At 39.1% G+C, this 23,118-nt stretch overlaps 1 protein-coding gene across 5 annotated transcripts in view; it reads left to right on the top strand.

Moving 5' to 3' along the window:
* The window catches only part of RNF115 (ring finger protein 115), a 69,225-nt gene that overhangs the window by 22,692 nt on the left and 23,415 nt on the right, over positions 1 to 23,118 (top strand). Inside the window, exons 2-4 of one of the 5 annotated variants that reach the window (XM_036443061.2) lie at positions 4,152 to 4,210; positions 5,225 to 5,276; positions 11,556 to 11,613. The exons of 1 other annotated variant lie outside the window; for it this stretch is intronic. In XM_036443061.2, the coding sequence (XP_036298954.1) occupies positions 4,201 to 4,210; positions 5,225 to 5,276; positions 11,556 to 11,613 (120 nt within the window). In that variant the 5' untranslated portion in view covers positions 4,152 to 4,200. Of the gene's footprint in view, positions 1 to 4,151; positions 4,211 to 5,224; positions 5,277 to 9,779; positions 9,890 to 11,555; positions 11,614 to 23,118 lie in introns of those variants that run through there. 3 more of the 5 variants (XM_036443062.2, XM_036443060.2, XM_045582964.1) reach the window with 3 other exon arrangements.

Here is a 23,118-nt window from a genome sequence, read left to right as displayed (position 1 = left end):
AGAGAGGAAGAGAAAGGGATAGAAAGTTAGAAACATTGATGAGAGAGAATCATCGGTCAGCTGCCTTTTGCACACCCCCACTGGGGATGTGCCCACAACCAAGGTGCATGCCCTTGACAGGAATCGAACCCGGAACCTTCCAGTCCACAGCCGACGCTCCATCCATTGAGCTAAACCGGAGTCTTGTTTCTTAGTAAATACCTTAAATATCCTAAAAAACAGCTTTAAAGTGGCAAAACTTTGGTTCCCCTTCACACACACCCCTCTCTTTATCCATTCGTCTATTGATGTTTTACAGGCAACTCACAGACATCAAGAAAGGTGTTATGGACAACCCCTGAATCAGGGAGAGGGCTGTCTCCTCCTTGGTTCGTAAGGAATGATTTCAAATGAGTAACACCATTGTTCTAATAAAGCTAATTTATTAAAGAAGCAAGGCAAGCAAATTACCAAAATATATTTGGCCTATATAGTGTGGACGGGCTCTCAGTTAACCTGAGGAACAAGTCTGGTGGGGGTTCAGGTGTTATCACCCTTCTGTCTATAGGTTTTAAATCGCTCTGCCCAGCCCAGCAGGTGTTGCTCATGGTTGAGCAGGTGTTGCTCATGGTGACCCAGAAACCAAGAGGTCACCGGCTTGATTCCTGGTCATAGCACATGCCCTTGTTGGGAGCTCCATCCCCAGGAGGGGGCCTGTAGAGGCAGCCGATCCCCGAAGTTTCTCATCAATGTTTCTAATCACTCTCCTTTTCTCCCTCTAAAATATCAATTAAAAAAACCAAAACATAAAAAAATTCCTCTGCTGAATATCTTGGTACAGATGAATTCTTAAAGTTTCTCTTTTTACTTTGTTATGGCTTTCTGAGATGTACTTGGCAATTTTTTCTTGACAAGCCCTGAGTCTTCTGGCTTCTCTGTCAATGAGACAAAAACTCCCCTTTCCTTCCTCCCTCCCCAAGATGGCTGACTTCTCTGTTAGTGGGACTGGTTCTCCCTTCTTTCCTTCTCCCTTCCCCGTCTTGCCTTAGCAGTTCCCGGTGATTTCCGCTGTGTGTACTGTGGTTGAGGAGAAGAGGCATTAAGACGCCCCTTCCCTCCCCCTTCACTTTTCCCTCCTTCCCTGCATTCTTTGGTTAGCAAAGAGAGCAATTTGTTCTCCAGATAGTTTTGCAGCAAGAGCTGGCTGCATGTTTAATTTTTTTTATCTTAGATTCCTTATTTCTCCTGCCCTGGAATTTTCCTAGCGTCTCACTCTCCTGTAAGAGATGGACACCTCGGTTGCTTCTGTATCTTGGCTATTACTAGTAATTGTACAGTGAACACAGGGGTGCATTTTTCTTTTCAAATTAGTGTTTTTGTTTTTCAATTACCCAGAGATGGAATTGCTGGATCATATAGCAGCTCTTTATTTAAAAAATATATATATTTTATTGATTTTTCACAGAGAGGAAGAGAGAGGGATAGAGAGTTAGAAACATCCATGAGAGAGAAACATTGATCAGCTGCCTCTTGCACACACACACCCCCTCCCCCCCACACTGGGGACGTGCCCACAACCAAGGTACATGCCCTTGACTGGAATCGAACCTGGGACCTTTCAGTCCACAGGCTGACGCTCAAACTACGGAGCCAAACTGGTTTCGGCTAGCAGCTCAATTTTTAAGTGTTTAACTTGGTTGCACTAATTTGCAATTGCATTGACAGTGTAGGCCAAGCATGTTAAACTCAAAGGCTAACACGGGCCAAATAAACAAGGTTTAAGTTTATGTGAGCTTCAAAAAAACAAAATCTTCAATTTTCATAGAAATATAGGTTTATTTCAATAGACATGCTGAATACAAAGGGCTGAAATAAATGAGTTATCGTTAACATAAAATAATAGAACATTTTAATAAAAATTAACATTTTTTTTCTTAAAGCATTAACTTACCAGACACTGGATAACTGCACAAAATAAGCGTAATGCAAATAAACCTATTTTTCTTGTTTTCCGAAAGCAAAATATTTCCTGTTGTGCACACCAAACAAGTCAGTCCAAGACTAATGACGTGGCAGTCGGCTGCTAGAATATTTGCTGCTAGTATTAGTGGAGAGAAATGGTGCACCTGTGTGTGAGGCGTGTAAGGGAAATGAATGCAACATGATTATTGTAATCAGTCATTAGCAAATGTAGTTTGTTATTAATAACTAGAGGCCTGGTGCACAACATCTGTGCACAGGAGAGGGGGGCCTGCACCCTCTTGCTGTTTGGGACCCCTCAGGGGATGTCTGCCTGCCGGCTTAGGCCCCTTCTCTACTTGCCAGTGTGAGCCTGGCTTCTGGCTGAGCAGCACTCTCGCTGTGGGAGCACACTGTATTGAGCAGCTGCTCCCTGGTGGTCAGTGCACATCATAGCAACCGGTCGTTTTACCATTTGGTCAATTTGCATATCAAGGTTTTATTATGTAGGATTATGTGTAATAGGACATTATAAAAATTAAGTTACAAAATTTTTATTAAAATGTTTCTTAGATACCATTATATTGTCTGGGCTGCAAAAATATTCATTGTGGGCTGCAAGTTTGACATGCTTGGTGTAAGCAGTGTATAAGGGTTCCCCTTTCTCTACAACCTTGCCAGCATTTGTTATTTGTTGATTTATTGATGATAGCCATTCTAACAGGTGTGAGGTGATACCTCATTGTGGTTTTGATCTGCATTTTCTTAATGATTGGCAGTGATGTTGAGCATCTTCTCATGTCTGTCGGCCATCTGTATGTCCTCTTGGGAGAAATGTCTGGTCGTGTCTTCTGCCAATGTTTAAATTGAATTGTTTTTGTTTTGTTTTTTTAAGTGTTTATTTGTAGATATTTAGATAGCTTAGATATTAACCCCTTATTGGATGTATCAATTGTGAATTTTCTCCCATTCCATTCAATACGTTGTCTTTTCCTTTTGTACATGTCCTTCACTGTGCAAAGTTTTTAGTGTGAGGTAGTTCTATTTATTTATTTATTTACTTATTTATTTATTTAATTTTCCTTTCTTTGTTCAAGGATGTATATCTAAAGAGATAATGCTAAAAGCAGTGTCAGAGAGTTTACCTGCCTATGTTTTCTTCTAGAAGTTTTCTAATTTTAGGTCTAACTTAAAACTACTTTTTGAAATTGATTTTTTTTAGAGAGGAAGGGACAAAGAGAGAAACATCAATGTGAGAGCAAAACATGAATCGGCTGCCTCCTGGTCACCCTGCACTGGGGATCAAGCCAAAACCTGGGCATGTGCCCTCACCGGGACTCCAGCTGGCAACCTTTTGGTGCGTGGGATGGTACCCAACCAACCGAGCCTCAGTGACTAGGGCTCAGGTCTAACATTTAAGTCTGTAATAAATTTTGAGTTTACTTTTGTATATTATGTAAGAAAGTGATCCAGTTTTATTTGTTTGCTTGTATCTGTCCAATTTGTCAACACCATTTTTTAAAGTGCCTGTCTTTACCCGGTTGTATATCCTGTCTCCTTCGTTGTGGGTTAATTGACCATATAAGCGAGGCTTTGTTTCTGGGCTTTTTATTTTATTCATCTATATCTCTGTTTTTGTGGCAGTACTATATTATTTTGATTATTGTAGTATAGTTAATACCTCCAACTTTGTTCTTTTTCAAGATATTTGGCTAATTGGGATCTGAGTATTAAGTTTTATTTGGAATCATTGTTATAAAAATAGGTTAGAAATATTGCAAAACTTAATTGTAAATTTCTATTGTAGTTTACAAGTTGATTTATGCTGTGATTCAGTTTGTGTTTTCTGTATGTACTTAGTAAAAAACAGCAATTTCTGTATCCACCAAGATTACAATCTTTTACTGCTCTGCTATCGTTAATGGAGCTTTTTCATTAGACTTGAAGAGGAAATTAGATAATGAATTCATTCCAGTTAAAAAAACCCAGATTAAGAAAAAGAAATAAATTTTGACATCCTCCTTTCAGCTGTCCTTGATAACCACTTATGAGGCTATTCTGCAAACTTTTTATGGATTTGTCATTTGCCAGTGTTTAATAGAAAAAAACTATCCTGGGAATGAGCAAGCACATACAACATTTCAAACAGATCAGCTTGTGTACTGCATGTTATACTTAGCTTTTCATTAAACTATTTTTATTTTATTTTATAGGAATATATTTGTCCCAGATGTGAATCAGGCTTTATTGAAGAAGTGACAGATGATTCCAGGTATTGTACAAGCTCATGAATAAATCAGACATTCTGTTATCAAAATTACTTTCTCTCAGCATTGTCTGAATGAATAGAAAGAAATTTGTTTTGTAACTTACACTGTCTGCTGAGAGGAAGGTGGGTGGATTTGGAGGGGGAGGAAAGTGACAGAGGGAAAGGAGAAGAAAAATGGGAAGATTTGGAAACTGATGTGATTGTGAGTGTGATGAAACGTTTTCTTTCTGATTGTGAGTGACTTGCCTTGGAAACCTATCACCATAACAGTAAATCTGGTAAATTTTCATTTATTTTCCGAGACTTTAGAGTTCTCTTAGGTTATTGATTACTTTTTAGTGACCCTGTTGTTTGAAGGTGAACTGCTGTTACCTCCTTGGCGGGCTTGGGAGTAACACCTGACAGAGATATAAAATAAATAGGCTGCTTTCTAGCAAGGACGCTGAGCTGTTACTCTGCCTTGAGGAAGCCTTGGGTCCTTATTCTTACTGGAATTATTGCCACCAACTGTATGCCATCTTCCTGCTGTAATATGAATAGTTTGTAATGCTTGAAAGTTTTAAAATGTATTTTTATTTATTTCAGAGAGGAAGGAGAGGGAGAGAAACATTAATGATTGAGTGAGAATCATTGATTAGCTGCCTCCTGCATGCCCCCAACTGGGGATCAAGCCTGCAAACCAGGCCTGTGCCCTTGGCAGGAATCAAATCCGGGACCCTTCAGTCCACAGGCCAACACTCTATCCACTGAGTCAAACCAGCTGGGGCTTGAAATATTTTTGAAAGTGACTGTATTACTTCTTGGTTAGTATGAATAAAACTATAAAAAGTTAATGAGAAGTAGAATAGCATTGATATGATGGCCTTTTTGGCTAAACATAGTGGCACATTTTTTTTTATGACTGTGTAGTTAAGTTAGACAGTGGAAATACGATAAAAATCTATAATCTGAAGCTTTTAATCTTGATTTGGGGATTTTAATGGCAGTAAATAATTTCTTTACTGTTACTCTTGGCAGAATCTAAGCTTGAAGGTCCCTTCCACAACCAGGAAAGCCTACATATTTTACAGTATGTACTACCAGTTTAACTTTATCAGTGATTGGTGATTTTATATGAGTGAGTTGGAGCTTCTGGGGCAGTAAATGGCATGGGATCTAGTTTGTTATTAGCACTTAAATGCTAATCTAATAATCTTGGTTTTAAATAACACAATACCAATTTTAACAGCATAAAACTAGCATGATAGCAAAATTAGCAAGTATGTGTGGATGGCATGCTAATTTGGGTAGTTTTATTTGTGCTATTATAATTGCATCAAATACTTATTTCCAGGATTTAGGCTCTGCATGTGTTAAATAAAGAGCATATTTGCTTTTGGTTGGCAATTATGGGTTTACCTTTTTCAGTTTTTAAATAGTAACCTTTTTTTCCCCCAACGTAAGGAATATTCAAACCTGTTGAGAATTGTTTGTGAGTTTATTTGAGCCTCTGTCAACAATTGCCAGGAAGCAAAATCTCAAGGATTGAGAAAATGCTCCAGAGAATGGCAGTTTTTCATCTTATTTTATTTACAATCAACAGAGAAGGTGTACGTAGGCTACATGAAATCCACTGGTGATAGATTAGGGAGGCGGGAGAAAGCAAAATGGGAAAACTCTGGAATTAGATAAAAAGCAAAATGACAGACATGCGCATCTTTTACATGGGTTAACAGTCAACAATTAACAATAAAAATAACAATGAGAATTTGTGGTTACTGGTTGTGCCCCCACGGGTATGAAGAAAGGGAAATTATCCTGCCCGACCAAAGGATGCAAAAAGACTGTAGACAAGCTTAATTAAATAACAACGGACTTTGAACTGGGAAGATTCTAGCCTAGGACTTGACTACCTGCCATAAACTGCTTTTAGTTAGAAAGTTTTAATTTCAGACCATCTTACGTGGTTGCTTTAGGTCTCTGTGTTTGTAGGGTTGCCACCCAGGCCTCCCCGGAGCTTGTCAGGTTTAGTATGAGGCCCCTTTTCTCCACTGTCTGCAGGGCACCTTTACATTTTCTTAAGCTTTATAAAATTTGTCGGAACAGTGTTGTTTTTATTAACCCTTCTCTCTGACTAGCCCTATAATCTTAAATACTAAGTAAGGAAAAGGGGATGCTGAGGGACTTTAAGGGGGAGTAGAACCCCAAAAGATCATTGATGGCTTTAACTAGCAAGGATATTGGAATCCCTGGAGCCATGCAGTGTGGTAAAGGCAGGAAACGGCCTTGGGATCCTGTCTAGGCTTGAGCAATAAAGTGGATACACAGCCACTCGACTTTTCTTTAAAGTATGTGGCAATGCGTTTACTTGTTTGGCGTAAATTGTAGGGTACTCTCGGGCCTGTTTTACATCATTTTTTTTATAAAAGCCTTTTAAACTTCTGAACCAATACAGGTGTTAACTGGTTTCTGATGAGAAAGGTATACGGTCTGGGAATGATCGATCACATGGACCTTGGTATTTGCTTTGCTTTTTCACTTTTGGTTTCTGACGAATCAAGATGTGTTTCCTCGATACGCTCAGCACAATTCCCGGACTGGTGGTGTAATTCTGAAAATGAAAGCCATTTATTGTAGTTCGTGGACTTGATATCATTGGGGTGAGTGTGGGGTGCGGCTGGGCCACTAACGTGTGTCTCTCGAAGTAAAACTTGTCTCCAGTGGTACTTTGGTTCTTTTTCCACAGCCCTTCCCCAGAGGCTAGCCATTTTTCTCTCTGTAAATTTCATGATGTTATTTCTCCCTGTCTTTGGGAATAGGCCGTTATTTTATTGTTTACACATGTGATCCTAATTTAACAACTCTTATTTTCAAGTTTCCAATATAGAATATGGCATTGAAGTGTTTTCAAAAGTGGTGAATGCTCTGTATAATGTCTGACACATAAATAAACACTCTATATATACTTGTATGAATAAAATCCAGTCTTTTTTTTTTTCGGGCGGCGGGGGAAGAAGATGTGGAATATTTACACCAAGGAAATTGCTAAAACTACAAATCAGGGCCTCCTTCCCCTCTCCTTCCTCCAAACAGCCAGTTTTTAAGCATTTACTAGCATACCATAATAGACATTTTTCAAGTATTTTTTTTCTCTTTATATAAAGAAAACAGACTGTTGAAAACTTTTTCAGTTATGTACATTTTTTGGGTTCTGGCTAGAAAAGAATTCAGAGCCAAGACCAAACTTTAAGAGAACATTTACTTGTTAAACCAAGAGGCATAAGTAATTCCTAGAAGCAGTGGGCTTAGGAAATACATTATGGAGGTAAAGGAAGGGGGTGGAGTTTGGGGGTGAGGAAGCTAAAGGGTGGGGGTCGGAAAAGGGAAGGAGAAGGGAGGGAAAAGGCATATGGAGGCACAGGCTTGCTCTCAGGAGGAGAGCCCTCTGGGTCCTCCAGTTTAAGGTTTTAAGGGTGGAGATTTTAGGGGAAGTCCCAGGGGAAGATCTTACTGGATATTCAGTAGCTTTGCAGGTGTGTTCCTCCTGGGGGATCATTATCCAGTGCGGCTGGTCCTGAGGTCAGCGTGGCATTATTTCTCCGGTTTTGCTGATTTTGGGGCCTGGAGCTGAAATACAACTGAGGCCTAAATGTTGCCTCTAAGGGGGAAAGGTCGGGGTCCACACTGCTTGACAGCGGTGTGCTAGGGGAGGAAAGGTCACCCTCAATTGTCCCTTGCTAAGCTCCTGGGGTTTCCACCTGGTGACCTTATTCTGGACTTGGCCCATTGTCCTGCTCTGCCCTTGCCTGTCTGCCTACCACAATGTTATTCAAATAACCTGCTCCTTGTTAATCTAGCCTTCTATTTTTTTTTAAACCTCACCCAAGGATATTTTTCCATTGCTTTTAGATAGATTGGAAGGGAGGCGTGTGTGTGTGTGTGTGGGGGGGGGGGGGGGGGGGGGAGGCAGAAACATTGTTGTGAGAAATACTCGTGTATGGGTTGCTTCCCACAGGTGCCCCTACGAGGGCTGGGATCGAGCCTGCAACCGAGGGGTGTGTCCTTAACCGGAATCCAACTCACAACCTTTTGGTGCATGGGCTGATGCTCTAACCACTGAGCAACCGGCTAGGGTTTAGCCTTCTATTTTAACTAAATCCCAGTTCCTTTTAACTTTCCTCTTTAAGTTTAACTGCCTCTCCTCCCCATACCCTTCACGCCTTCTGAAAGAGAGAACTATCATTTTTAAGGGCAAAGGGTGAACTTTTTCAAAGGTAACTTGGTAGGCCTGGTAAGCCCTAGATCCTGTTAGCTGCTACTTCAACACTCATAGGCTTTTGAGTGTCAGAGGGAAAGCAGTACACTAAGTCCCTTTTGTTTACACACCGGAAGATTAAGTTTCATTTCTTCCGTACAAAATAAAGCACTTGAATGGAATGCAAGCCAATTTTTATTTTTAAAATGTTGCCCTAAGGTTGTCGTCTTGAACTTCAAACTATACTTTGTAATTACCTATCAAAGGAAATACATTTCACCCCAGTCTTCTTCTAAAAAGCTTGTGTTACCACTTTTAAAAAAATATATCTTTATTGATGTCAGAGAGGAAGAGAGAGGGAAAGAGATAGAAACATCAGTGGTTGGCTGCCTCCTGCACGTCCCCTTCTGGGGATCAGATTCACAGCCTCGGCCTGTGCCCTTGACCAGAATCAAATCTGGGACCTTTCAGTCCTCAGGCTGACGCTCTATCCACTGAGTCAAACCAGCTAGAGCTTGTGTTATCACTTTTAACTGTTAGTAAACCACATTAATTTTAAACTGATTATTCTATTTGGACACTCTACACTGAATTAAATAGAAATGAATTTATGTTCAAGCTGAAGTTAAGTGGGTCATTTTCTTTACCCTTCATTGATTGTATTTTTTGTAATTTCTGTCATTTTGGAGACACAGCAGCTCAGGTCCCTCATTTCTTAAAAGAATAGTGTTTTGGCAGTGAAAGGATAAAAACAAGTCCAGGATTTTATCAGGGCGTGTGCCCAGCAATGATATCATTTGATTGTGGGTTGTGAGCTTGACTGCAACTTGTTTTGTTTATTTTAAGGAAAGTAAAGGGCTAAAATATTATTTGCCTAACTCAGGCCACACTGTTAACCAATGTAATGAATTCAGCGTTGTTTAAATCCTTTTCTTAACAAGTTTTCCATAACCTGGAATTAACTAGCTAAGTGCTTCTTGTTATCAACCCCCCTGCCACTTTCGGCCCTGCTCATGTCTGTTTGAGAAAAGCATTTGTTTACAAACCATAGTTTTCCAGCCTGGCTAGTTTTCTCTCATGAATACAAACAAAATGTTCTACACATGGAAACATGTCATGTTTGTTTCTATTTTGACTCCAAGCTCATATTTCAGGGGAGAGGAGCAGTTCCTGTCTTGCTAAAAAGTTCTCAGAACAGCCTTCTTTCCACCTTAGCTGTCCCCACAGTGCTGAACCCTCCATCTAGGAACCCCCTTCCTCTGCCAAGCAAGACCAGTGCTGCAGCACCCTCCCAACTTCCTGGATGTAACTGACACGTCTTCTTCTTGCTCCACCCAGTAGCCCCACCCCCATCACCAGCCTCATTCTCTGTCAAGGACTTTCTGTGGTGCCAAACACTGTTCCACGTGTTCTACATGTGCTAAGTAATCTTCACCAACTGTCCTGTTATAAGAGCCATTATTTGATACACAAGGACACTGAGGCACTGAGAGGTTGGTGCTTGGAGTCACTCAGCTGGTAGACGACAGAGCAGGACCCCTCCAGGGACTGTGCCCTCAGGTGCCTGCCATCCTCCTGCTTCATTGAGCTATGTAGCTACAGAGTTGTTGCTCCGATGTTGACACAGGTGATACTAATTTAACGCCTTTTAGTTTCAAGTTATCAATATGGAATATGGCATTGCAGGGTTTTCCAAAAGTGATGAGTACTCTGTATAATGTCTGACACACAATAAACATACTACACACACTTGTATTCATAAAATACAGTCTTTGCCCTCTGAATTTATATTTATGAAAGGAGGGACAGGTAGAAATGGATGAGACAAATTCTAGTTATTTACAATACAAAGTAGAATTGAATCAGAGTCAGAGCGTAGAGGAGTGTGGGGGAATCTCATTTGGTTAGTGAGTTCGGAAGAGACTTAAGGAGATTGCATTTGAGATGGGCCCTGAAGGATGGGTAGGATAATCAAAGAATAGGATAATCTATCAGGAGAAAAAAAAATTTATTGAGTCCTTTTATAATACTACGCTAAATTTTAGTAACAGATTTCTTACAGTACTGCATCTTAAAAATATACTTTTTTTTATTGATTTCAGAGAGGAAGAGAGAGAGAAACATCAGTGATGAGAGAGAATCATTGATTGGCTGCCTCCTGCAAGTCCCCTGCTAGGGATCGAACCTGCAACTCTGGCATATGCCCTTGACCGGAATTAAACCTGGGACCTTTCAGTCCACAGGCTGATGCTCTATCCACTGAGCCAAACCAGCTAGGGCCTTATATTACTACATTTAATCATTGCCAAGAAATATTAACTATTGTCTCAAACTTTTTTATTTGGTGGTTGAATGGCTTTTTAATTAAATATTATTATGAGCATCTTGTCTTCTGGCCTTCTTTGAAGATAAATGTGTTTTTTTTTTCTTTTGCTAAGTCAAATTTCAGTTGCCTTGTTGGCTCTCTGTAGATACTTTTCTGTGGTGGCCCTTGATTTTGTTGTTATAATTTAAATTATTGATTGATTGATTTTAGAGAGAGAGATGGGGAAGGTTGGGAGGGAGGGAGAGAGGGAGAAAGGAGAGACCCATATGCTGCTCCATCACTCATTGGTTGATTCTCGTATATGCCCTGATCTAACCCACAACCCTGGCCCATTGGAACGACACTTTAACCAGCTGAGCTACCTGGCCAGGGCTGTAGTTATAGGTTCTTTGTTTTTTAAATGTATTTTTACTGATTTCAGAGGAAGGGAGAGGGATAGAGATAGAAACATCAATGATGAGAGAAAATCATTGATTAGCTGCCTCCTGAACACCCCACACTGAGTTTTGAGCCCACAACCCAGGCATGTGCCCTGACTGGAAATCGAACCCATGGCCTCATGGTTCACAGGTCAGTGCTCAGCCACTGAGCCACGCCAGCTGGGCTGCAGTTACAGTTTTTATAGATGAATCCACATGCTGGTTGGTCATAGTTTCTTTGTAGGTGTCAGGTTGAGATGAGCTATTTTTCCTTATTGGGCTGTGTTCTCATTGCACCATTCTCAGTTAGGCTTCTGAGAGAGAAGCCTGTTTCTGGGAATTGAGTCACTCACTCCCTTTTCTCTCTAGTTTTTTAGGTGGTGGCGGCAACCGGATGGACAGTAGCACATCAACACATTTCACAGAGGTGAGTTTTCCTTTGGGTGGAGGGCTGCTTCAGGGAGTGGGGGGATGTTAAAATCATGCTGTACTTTTTACCTTTCTGAGCAGGAAAACATCAGAGCGGATAGGGAAAATGTGGACGAGGTTAGCCCTTAGAGTAGTTGTGTTTTTAGCAGCGGGGGCTTTGGCAGATCACTTTCGGTAAAGCTTTGATTAGGGTAATAGCCTCTGTTTTAAACCTGACAGCATCATGAAGTCTGTTTTATTGTGTGCAGTGGTGTGAAAATAAAAAGCTTGTGCTTTTGAAATGTTGCAGATTCTGCTTTAGTGGCATGATGGCCAAGTAAAGAGCAGGCCGGAATGGATTGTTCATAGAAGTCACACTAAGGCATCGTCTTAACTTTACACAGGGGCATTGGTTTCTAGAAATTACCTCTAATGAACATGGTAGTTTGACATAACTGGACTTAGGGGGCCAGATTAAGGGTAAGATATTTACTTGTTTTCCAGATCTCCGGTTGAGACTTATAACTAATTTCCAGTTCTTTATATAACTCAGCATCCGTATTTTGAGGGGTGGGCAGGAAATCTTAGCTGTCACTTGAAAATAAGAAATTACTATGCATCCTTGTATACATTTTGTAATAAATTTAGAGTAATTTTCTTTTTTCAAACTTTATGGAATTAAAATCTCATTAAGTTTCTTTTTGACCATTTTAATCATTTTTATTTTATTTTTGTGATTAATATTTTGATCCTCACCTGAGGGAGGATATGTTTATTGATTTTAGAGAGAGAGGAAGGTAGGGGGAGAGAAAGATTGGTTGTCTCCTTATAAGTGCCTTGACTGGGAATTGAATCCAACCAACTGAACCACACTGGCCAGCGCTTACCCATTTTTAAGTGTGCAGTCCAGTAGCATTACACACTCTGTTTTAAACTGTCGGAGTCTGTAGCCCACCAGCTCAGCCTGCAGAAAACACTGGTTTGCTTTGGCTCCTGTTGCCACAGTACTTGATTCTAGAAAACTAACAGATGCTAAAAAATAACAAAGTTAAACCCCATAATTAGAATTTCTTTGTGTTTCAGGATTACATTAGCCTTTTCCAGAGATAGCTCAAGTACCTTGTCTAGCAAATTTTTTAGTATTTATATGTGTGTACTTCTTGGTACAAGATGTCTTTGAACTCACATTTTAATTTTTTCACTTTGATGGATTGAAAAACATTGTTTAAAATGTATTCTGTTTGCCAGGCCTGGAAGTCTTTTCTGATTTTAGCATTTTTCTTCTGTGTGTGCTATTTCCTTGATACACAGGTTGTCGCTTATTGATTATACATATGCAGAAAAAACTTCATCTGATTTTTTTTTAAGTGTTCTCTTTTAAGAAATGGAAATACATTGGTTTTGTAGATCTGACTCACCAGGAAGAGATGTATTAAGACGAAAAATAAATAAATGTAGTCAGTTTCCTAACTTTAGTAATGCTAAATCTGACAATGATGAGCTGTTCTTAGGTGTGGAAATAATTTTGCTGAGTCATAACTTGTTCTTTAGAGTTTGTAGCAATGCCTAGTTTTCTCTCTCTAGAATTTCCTTCTCATCATGCATGGATATTTTAGTCTTCTTCTTAAATGGTATTTTACATTTTAAAAAATCTGTCTGTATAATATTATAGAAGTTACCAGGGTGTTTTTTTGTTTTGTTTTGTGTTTGTGTGTGTGTGTGTGTGTGTGTGTGTGTGTGTAAATCCTAACCTGAGGATATTTTCCCCCATTGATTAAAAAAAAAAAAAAAAATATATATATATATATATATATATATATATATATATTCAGTAAAATTACATATATATAATATATATATATATATTCAGTAAAATATATATATAATCAGTAAAATTACAGATATATATATGTAATTTTACTGATTTCAGAAAGAGAGAGAGAGAGAGAGAGACATCAGTGATGAGAGAGAATGGTTGATTGCTGCCTCTTGCACGCTGCCTACCAGGTGAGTGCACTGACTGGGAATCAAACTATGATCTCCTGGTTCATAGGTCAACGCTCAACCACTGAGCCAAACCAGTAGAGGCCCCCATTGATTTTTAGAGAGTGGAATGGTGTGAGGGAGAGAGAGAGGGAGGGAGAGAGAGGAAGAGAGAAAAACATTGACGTGAAAGAGACACATCTACTGGTTACCTCCTGTATAAGTCCTGACCAGGGCTGGGGTTCCAACCTGCAACGCAGGCATGTGCCCTCGACCAGGAATTGAACCTGAGACCCTTCGGTTCTCAGGCTGAGCTAGGTTGGCCAGCACATTGTCAAGGGTTTTAAAAAATCAGCTAAGTAGTCTATATTGAGTGCTTTAACAGCACTCTGCTAAAAGTAGGGACAAGAAGGGAAAAAAAAATACCTTGCCTACAAGGAATTTATAATTTTGTTGGAGACGAGCAACATGTATGAAACAAATAAGTAAACAAGAAAGAGTTTATTAAAATTATTGTGGTGGCTGGCCAGGTTACTCAGTTGTTTAGAACATTGTTTCAATGTGCCAAGGTTGCAGGTTTGATCCCTGGGCAGAGCACATACAAAAATCAAAAATCAACCAATGAATCCATAAGTGAGTCAGTCTCTCTCTCTCTCTCTCTCTCTCTCTCTCTCTCTCTCTCTCTCTCTCTCTCTCGTTCTCTCATTCTCTCTCTCTCTCTCTCTCTCTCTCGTTCTCTCATTCTCTCTCTCTCTCTCTCTCTCGTTCTCTCATTCTCTCTCTCTCTCTCTCTCTCTCTCTCTCTCTCTCAATCAAATGAAAATGAAAATTACTGTGGGGTCTATGTGACACACACAGTAGGGAGAGATTATACAATATTAGGTGAGCTGCAGCCTTTGTAAAGTCTTCAGGAGGAGAGGTCAAATGACCTAGTGATATGCTTGGAATCAAATTGCCTGAGTTCAGATCTTGGGCCTACCACGTATTTACTGGATGTGTGACCTGGACAAAATTGCTTCACGTCTCTCTGTACATGTTTTCTCATCTACAAATTGGGGAAAATAATACCTCATGGGATTGTTGTGAGGTTAAGTGAGTTAATACATGTCAGGTGTGTAGGCCAATGTGCCTGCCACATAGAGAGTGCTTTATAAATTTTTGCCATTATTAAGAGTTCATGCAGAAGATAAAACAAGGCTTTCTTCAAGTACCAGATACTTGAAGGGTAGGTGGAATTTAGATAAGCAAAGAGATGAGAAAAAGATAATATTTATAGCTGTAAGGTTTTATACTCATGTCCCTGAAGAAAAAAAATTAGAAAGTTATATATAGAAACCAAAGTTATTCTTTTCCATATTTTAGTTGGTAATTTCAGCAGAGACTTGGGTTCATTTTTGCTTTTTTCTTCAGCCAAAGCTGCTTGTGCAATGAAAAGACTATTTTCTTTAATTAGCATTTACTAATAGCTGAATTATTAAAATATTAGATATATTAGAAAAGGCTTAGTCTAAGCAAAATTTCAAAAGAATCAGCATTTAAAAAAAAATTTAATCTGAGGTGGGAGAAGGAGAGAGTGGGTAAGCATGGAGTGAAGCATGGTTGCCAGTTAATCTGTGAAAGTTAGTGGAGAGTGAATTATAAAAATGTTGCTGCCAAAATCGGTTTGGTCTGCGGACTGAAGGGTACCGGGTTCGATTTCAGTCAAGGGCATGGACCTTGGTTGCGGATACATCCCCAGTGGGAGGTGTGCAGGAGGCGGCTGATCAATGATTCTCTCTCATCGATGTGTTTCTAACTTTCTATCCCTCTCTCTTCCTTTCTGTAAAAAATCAATAAAATATATTTTTTAAATGTTGCCGCAGTTGTAGAGAGGTGACATTGCTCTGCTGAGGTCTCTGATAACCTGGGAGTTGAGCCCACGGCTACCTAAGGGTTTCATTGATTATTTGAAAGCTTCTGACCATGACCTGGTGCCAGTGAGACATCTGATCTGAGAGTCTCAGCTTACCAGAATGTATCACTTCCTTGCAGGATGGCTGTGGCTGCTGTTTCAGATTAGCAGAAAATAAGATAGATAGATGGCTTCCTAGAAAAAGAACACCCCGTATGCATAAAAGGAAAGGGAGCGCTTAGCAGTCTGGTTTATATTTACTTAAATAAAATTTGTTTTACATATGTAGCAGTATAATGGTAATTCTAAAAAGCATTAAACAATATCTGGCCCTAGCTGGTTTCGCTCAGTGGATAGAGTGTTGGACTGCGGACTGAAGGGCCCCAGGTTCGATTCCGGTCAAGGGCACATGCCTGGGTTGCAGGTTCGATCCCTCAGTGAGCGGTGTTCAGGAGCAGCCAATCAATGATTCTCTCTCATCATTGATGTTTCTCTCTCTTCCTCTCCCTGTCTGAAATTAGTATAAATATATATATTTTTTTAAAAATCTGGAGCTCCCTTTCTTCATACATTTTCTTCAGGTTTTGTCCTGAGGCATAGATACTGAAAGATGTTATAACAACATTCAGAAGATTTTTTTAAAATGAAAAATCTCCCATATTCTCATTACCTCATTTTAGTTTTATGGTTTTCATATAATACTTTTGATTTCTCACGTGCATTCTTCCCGTTTTCAGATGCAGGCATAGGAGTATACCATGTTGCATTTCTGCTTTAAAAATTTTACTTAGGATTATAGCAGATCTTTTTTCTTATCTCCCCATAGTTTACAAGAATTATATTTCATATTCTTTTATGTTTGTACTATATTTGCTAAACTGTTACCCTGTGTTAAACATGTCTAGTTATAAGTGATGGTTGATACTTCATCATTCCACCTCTGAGTCTAGAACATATTGAAAAATAAAATATAGAAGTTAGACAGATGACAATACAAATTTAGTTTTTATTCTACCTAATTGAAGAACACGATGATTTGTGGCCAAATAGACATTCTGAGTCTATACAGGATGACCCACCTGCGAATTAGAGGCTGCAGAGCCAGCACACAGACTTACACCCCTGCTTTTGCCTCTGTGCAGCTTCCCAGCGCATGAACTCTCTCCATTGGAGAGATGGGAATTAGCAGAGATGAGGCTCTTGCCACTCACTGGCCAGAAGCATCACTGCTTTGGTAGGGAGAAATAATGAGGTCAGAGGTGGAAATGAGAGATCTTCACTTTTGGGTATTGCAATTGAAGCCTACAGTTAGCAGTGGTGTGGGAGTGGTGTCTGTGGCAGTGGTGTCTGTGGCAGTAGGGGAGGAGGTGAGCCAGGCATCTGTGAGGGCAGTTTTACTTCTGCCCTCTCCTGTACCAGCTCATGCTCTTGTGTGTGTGCTCCTGGGGCCTGTGGAGAAGGTTCTCATAATCAAGAACAATATTAAGTTAAATTAAATAGAATTCTACCAATTTTGACTGACAGAAGTGACAATTTTAAGTTATTAGATATATAATAAAAAGTTCAGGATTTTAAATTATCCTTTCCATTTGCTTCTTATTCTCAGACAAAAGGAGCACTCATTGGAAAGAAAGAACCAAAACTGTCAGTTCACAGTTAACATGATCTTTTACATTAAAAACTTGATGAATTCCATTAAAAAGCTGTTAGAAATAGTAAGTGTAAGCAAGGTTGTAGAATATAAGAAACATATAGAAAATCAGTTGTATTTTTACATATTAGCAGCAATTAGAAATTAAAAAAATTAAAAATACTATTTAATAGCATAAAAATATGAAATACTTTTGCTTTCAGAAAAAAATGTATAAGACCTGAGCATGGAGAACTATAAAATATTACTTAAAGAAATTAAAGGTCACCTAGATAAAAGGAGAAATACATCCTGCTTGTGGAACAGAAGACAATATTGTTAAGATGTCATTTGTGAATTCAGTATAATTCCAGTCAAGATTCCAGTCAGTATTTTGGTAAAAATTGAAAAATTAGATTTATAAATTCATATTGAAATGCAAAGTATATAGAATAGTTAACACACCTTTGATAAAGAAGAAAACATTAAAGGACTAATACTATCTGATTTCAAGGTTTATTATTAATATGAAGTTACTTAGGGGCTCAGTGCACAAATTCATGCACTGAATTCATCCTTGAAAGGAACTGTGGGCCATAAGGCTGCAGTGGGCTAAGGCAGTGTTTTTCAACCTTTTTTGGGCAAAGGCACACTTGTTTCATGAAAAAAATCACGAGGCACACCACCATTAGAAAATGTTAAAAAATTTAACTCTGTGCCTATATTGACTATATATAAAGTAATTCTCTTGAATAGGAATCAAATAAACACAAAGAAAGTATTTTATAATTACTTTATTATGAAATATTAAGTAAACAAAATAGTGAAAAATTATAAAATTCTTGTCTGCACCTACGGCACACAACAGCGGTTGAAAAACGCTGGGCTAAGGGACGGGTCTCGGCCCATCCTCCATGCCCCTGCCCAGTCCCTCCCACTGCAGCCCCCCAACTCCCTGTCTGCCAGCAGTCCCTGCTGCTGCTGCTGCTCCCACATGCTAATGGCGCCTGCCCCGCTTGCTCGCACCCACTGATGAAGGAAGCTAGCTCCCAATCCAAGACTGCCTGCTCCCAACTACTTGCCTGCCTGCCAGCCTGATCACCCCAATCACTTCCCTGCCGGCCCAATTGCCCCCAACTGCCCACCCCTGCAGGCCTGGTTCCTCTCAACTGCCTTCCCCTGCCCTCCCCTGTTGGCCCGATTGCTCACAAATACCCTCCCCTGCCAGTCATCTTGGACCACATGTAGACGGCCATCTTGTGCAAGGGCATGAGGGTTAATTTACATATTACTTCTTTATTATATAGGCTAATAACCAGGACGATGGTACTGCCATCAAGATAAATCAGACCAGAATAGCCTGCCTAGTGGCTCAGTTGGTTGAGCATAGGTCCATACACCAAAAAGGTTGTGGGTTTGATCCCCCTTCAGGAGGGTGTGAGAGGCAGCTGATTGATGTTTTTCTCCCCTCCCCTCCAACGCCCTCCCCTCCCCCCATCAAAGTCAATTAAAAAGAAAATCCTCAGGTGAGGATTTAAAAAGAAACAGAATAGAGTCCAGGAATAGACCCACACACACTTGGGACAAAGGCGGTTCAGGAGAAAAAAGCATATTCTTTTAAACACTTGCTGAAATAGTGAATATCTACAGCACAGAAATATGAGCTTTGAAATACATACTTTACACTATATACAGGAATTAACTCAAAGTGGATAATAGTCTTAAACTTTATATAAAATTTTAAGAAAACATTTCTTAGATATGACACCAAAACCATGATCCATAAAAGAAAATAATTGATAAATTGGACTTCAGTAAATAACCTGGCCGAAACTGATTTGGCTCAGTGGATAATCGGCCTGTGGACTGAAGGGTCCCAGGTTCGATTCTGGTCAAGGATATGTACCTTGGTTGCGGGCACATCCCCAATGTGGGGTGTGCAAGAAGCAGCTGATCAATGATTCTCATCGATGTTTCTAACTCTCTATCCCTCTCTCTTCCTCTCTGTAAAAAATCAATAAAATATATTTAAAAAGTAATAATAAAATAAAAGAAATAACCTGTATTCTTCATAAGAATGCAGAAACAAGCCACAGATGATAAAATAACTTTCAAATCATCTGTGACAGCCTGTGTATCTAGACTCTATAAAGAAACAAAAATAGAGTAAGAAAACAACCCATTTTTAGAAATTGGGAAAATATTCTAATAATGTCCTTCACCAAAGAAGATATACAGATGGAAAATGCCAATAAAAATCTCAATGCAATACTACTGCACAACTATTAGAATGGCTAAAATGTAAGACTGACCATATTAACTCTTGGTGAGTGTGGAGCAACTGAAATTGAGTGGAAAAATGATGCAACAAATTTAGGAAACAATCTACCTGTTTTTTTAAAAAAAGTAAAAATACATCTACCATGTGATCCAGCCATTCCACTTTTCTAAATATTTGCCTAAGAGAAAAGAAAGCATATATCTGCACATATACATATATATTCAAATATTCATAACAACTTGATTAAAAATAGAAACAACCCAAATGTCTATCAGCAGGTAGATGGATAAACAAATTGTGATACATTCCCACTATGGAATACTAAGCAATATAAGGTATATGGAATACTACTCAGCAAAGACTATTGATATCTGTAAAAATGAATCTCAAAAATAATTAAGCTGAGTAAAAGAAGGCACATCAAGAGCATCCTATGTAATAAAAGGCTAATATGCAAATTGTCCCCTTGACTGGGAGTTCGGGAGTTCGACCAAGGGGCAGGGCCAGTTTGCCAGCCACCCGCAGCTCCTCCACCTGGCCTGATCTGCCCCGATTGGGGCAGGTGGGCTAGACCCCACCCATGCACGAATTCGTGCACCAGGCCTCTAGTATGCACTGTGATTCCTTTGACATGAAATATCAATTTCTTAAAAAATGCAAACTACAGCAAGAACATCTGTTGCTTGGGTACAGGAGGGGCAGGAAGGAGGGATCTCAATGTTTTATAGAGCACTGGAAAACAGTTGAAGGTTATGATCTTGATGTTTTCATGAAGCTTTTCAGTCTCAATTGACTCATCTTTGTAGACCATAATGTTTTTTGAGATATGATTCACGTATCATGTAATTTACCCTTTAAAGTGTACAATTCAGTGGGTTTGCTAACTTTGTACAGTTGTACAACCATCACCACTGTTTAATCTAGCAATTTATCATCCCCCTAAAAAGAAACCCTGTGCCAATTACTCTTTCCTGTTTTTCTCTCCAGTTCCCCAGCCTTAGGTAACGGCCAATTTTCTGTGTTGTGATTTTGCTTATTTAGGACATTTGATATAAATGGAATCATACAATATGTGACCTTTGTGAGTGACTTCTTTTGCTTACCCAGAATGTTTTAAAGGTTCATCCATGTTGTAGCATGTGTCAGTACATCATTCTTTTTTATGGCTCCACAATATTCCATTGTATGAGTACACTATATTTTGTTTACCCAGTCATCAGTTGGTGGACATTTGAGTTTTTTATCCTTTTTCCCTGTTATGAAGAATACTAGTTTGAATATTTGTACACATTTTTGTGGGTTCAGTGTTTTAATTCTCTTAGGCTATAAAAATGAAATTTCGGGGTCAGATGGTAACTTTGAGGAACAGACCATAATATTTTAAAAAGTGCTGATATGGTCATGGTTAGCTTATAGCAAATTCTGCTCAATGGAGGATACTGTCAATCCTGTTTTTCATATTGAAATATGTAAATATTTCAGCTCACATATTTTCAGAGGCGTTGTCTTATTCTTTCTCGAGTAACATTTGAGATTTTTAAGACAAAACTTGAAAATAAAGTATCTCTGTGATTCTTTTGAATGTTTCACTGAGACATAATAGTGCTCTCTATTTGTTTTACTTATATAACTCATGCCCTGAATACCCAGTTTTGTTGTATGAGCTATTTTTTTCTCCTGTGCCTGTCTGAGTCTGCTCAGAGGCAAATGACCTCAAGCTATTTTTAACCTCATGTTGATTTGGTATAAATTTGTGTGGGGTGTGTGTGTGTGTGTGTGTGTGTGTGGTGTGTTTTATGGTCAGGGTGCATTGTTATTTTGAAACAAATACATTGACTTAATATTTATTTGCACTCCTTTGCATTTTATAAACAAAATGCCTTATGCTGATGTTGAAACTACTTCTCAGCTTCCATTCCTTCAGGTTCTTATATATATTAAATATCATAACAATTATAATTATTAATGCAGACTGTTAGTAGTATGAGCTTAGTGATTGATTTTTCTTCTAGTTAAAATTTTTAAATATTTAATTTTTACAAATTAATTATAGTGAACATAAAGATCGCTTTGAGAATCCTTTCTGTGTGCAAATGTTGTGGAACTTTTATCTAATAAGGGAATAATAGTATTCTTCCTATCTATAATAAAAAAAGTGTAATATGCTAATTAGACTGGACAGCCGTAAGACCTTCCAGATGAAGCTGTGGCAGCGGGGGCGAGGCAGAGATGGTTAGGGGCAATCAGGCAGACAGGCAGAGTGGTTAAGAGCAATCAGGCAGGCAGGCAGAGTGGTTAAGAGCGATCAGGCAGGCAGGTGAGTGGTTGGGGTGATCAGGCAGGCAGGTGAGCGGTTAGGAGCCAGTAGTCCTGGATTGTGAGAGGGTGCAGGCAGGGCGGAGGGACACCTCTCCTCCCTTGCATGAATTTCATGCACTAGGCCTCTAGTAGTTTACATAAATGACTAGATGGGGCTGCTTATACTTTCTCATTTAAACTACATTGTAGACCACTTTTCAGACTAGAAGCCAATGATATCTACTGATGGAAACTGTTACTAGAAAATAAAGGAAAATAAGTGTGATATGGTAACAAGTACAAATGGTAGTTAAATGAAAAGGTGCATTTTTTCACTGGTGTATTGAGAACTCATTGCTTTTAGTGTGAATGTCATTTTTGTTTCAGATTGGATGTTAGAATTCATAAAAAAAAAAAATTAACAATGCTGTCAAGAGTATGGGAGACTGTAAGCTCTTGCAGTGCTAGGAGTATAAGTTGGGATAGCTCTTTGGAGAGGATAGTTTGCTCTGTCTAGTGAAATTTAAAATGAAGAAAATAAACTGATGGACACAATAGGTCCAGAGATATATGGAGCATGTAACAGACTGACAAATCTCTTGAGGGAAGGCAGGGATAGGTGCCTGGGTTGGAAGAGCTTACATAAAAAAAACTGCATAAACCATGGACACAGACAGTAATGTGAAGGCCTGGAGTGTGGTCTGGTCGCGGGGGGGAGTGGTGGGGGGTGTGGGGGGGGAGAAGAGGAGCTCTCTGGGGAAAGAAAGGGGCACCTGTAGTACTTTCAACAGTAAAGATAAGTAAAAAAATAAAGTCTGCATTGTTTCATGTAAGTATTGCTACCCCAACCTTTTATTTTTTGATACAATTTTCATGAATATCTTTTCCATCCCTTTTATAGTTTGTGTGTGTGTCTTACTTTCTGGAGTGAGTCTCTTGTAGACAGGACTTGTAAGGATCTTGTTTTATTATGTATTCAACCACCATGTGTCTTTTTTAAAAACATAAATCTTTAATGTTCAAATTATTACAGTTGTTTCTCTTTTTGCCCTCTATAGTTCCCTTCCACAGGGTTCCCCCCCCCCCCCCCCTCTGCCCTTACCCTCATCAAGATTATTTTATCCAGCAAAGCTATCATTTAGAATTGAAGGTCAGATAAAGAGCTTCACAGATTAAAAAAAAAAAAAAAAAAAGCTAAAGGAGTTCATCACCGCCAAACCAATATTATATGAAATGCTAAAGGGTATTCTTTAAGAAGAGGAAGAAGAAAAGTTAAAGATAAAAATTATGAACAATAAAATGACAACAAATACATATCTATCAACAAGTGAATTAAAAAATCAGGTGAGTAAAAAGTCTGATGAACAGAATGAACTGGTGAATATAATAGAATCAGGGGCATAGAAAGAGAGTGGACTGACAATTCTCGTGGGGGGGTGGA

Source organism: Pipistrellus kuhlii, unplaced genomic scaffold, assembly GCF_014108245.1.
Source record: "Pipistrellus kuhlii isolate mPipKuh1 unplaced genomic scaffold, mPipKuh1.p scaffold_m20_p_18, whole genome shotgun sequence".
Lineage (NCBI taxonomy): Eukaryota > Metazoa > Chordata > Mammalia > Chiroptera > Vespertilionidae > Pipistrellus > Pipistrellus kuhlii.
The sequence above is the reverse complement of the archived record's forward strand: the minus strand, read 5'-3'. Positions and strand labels throughout refer to the sequence as shown.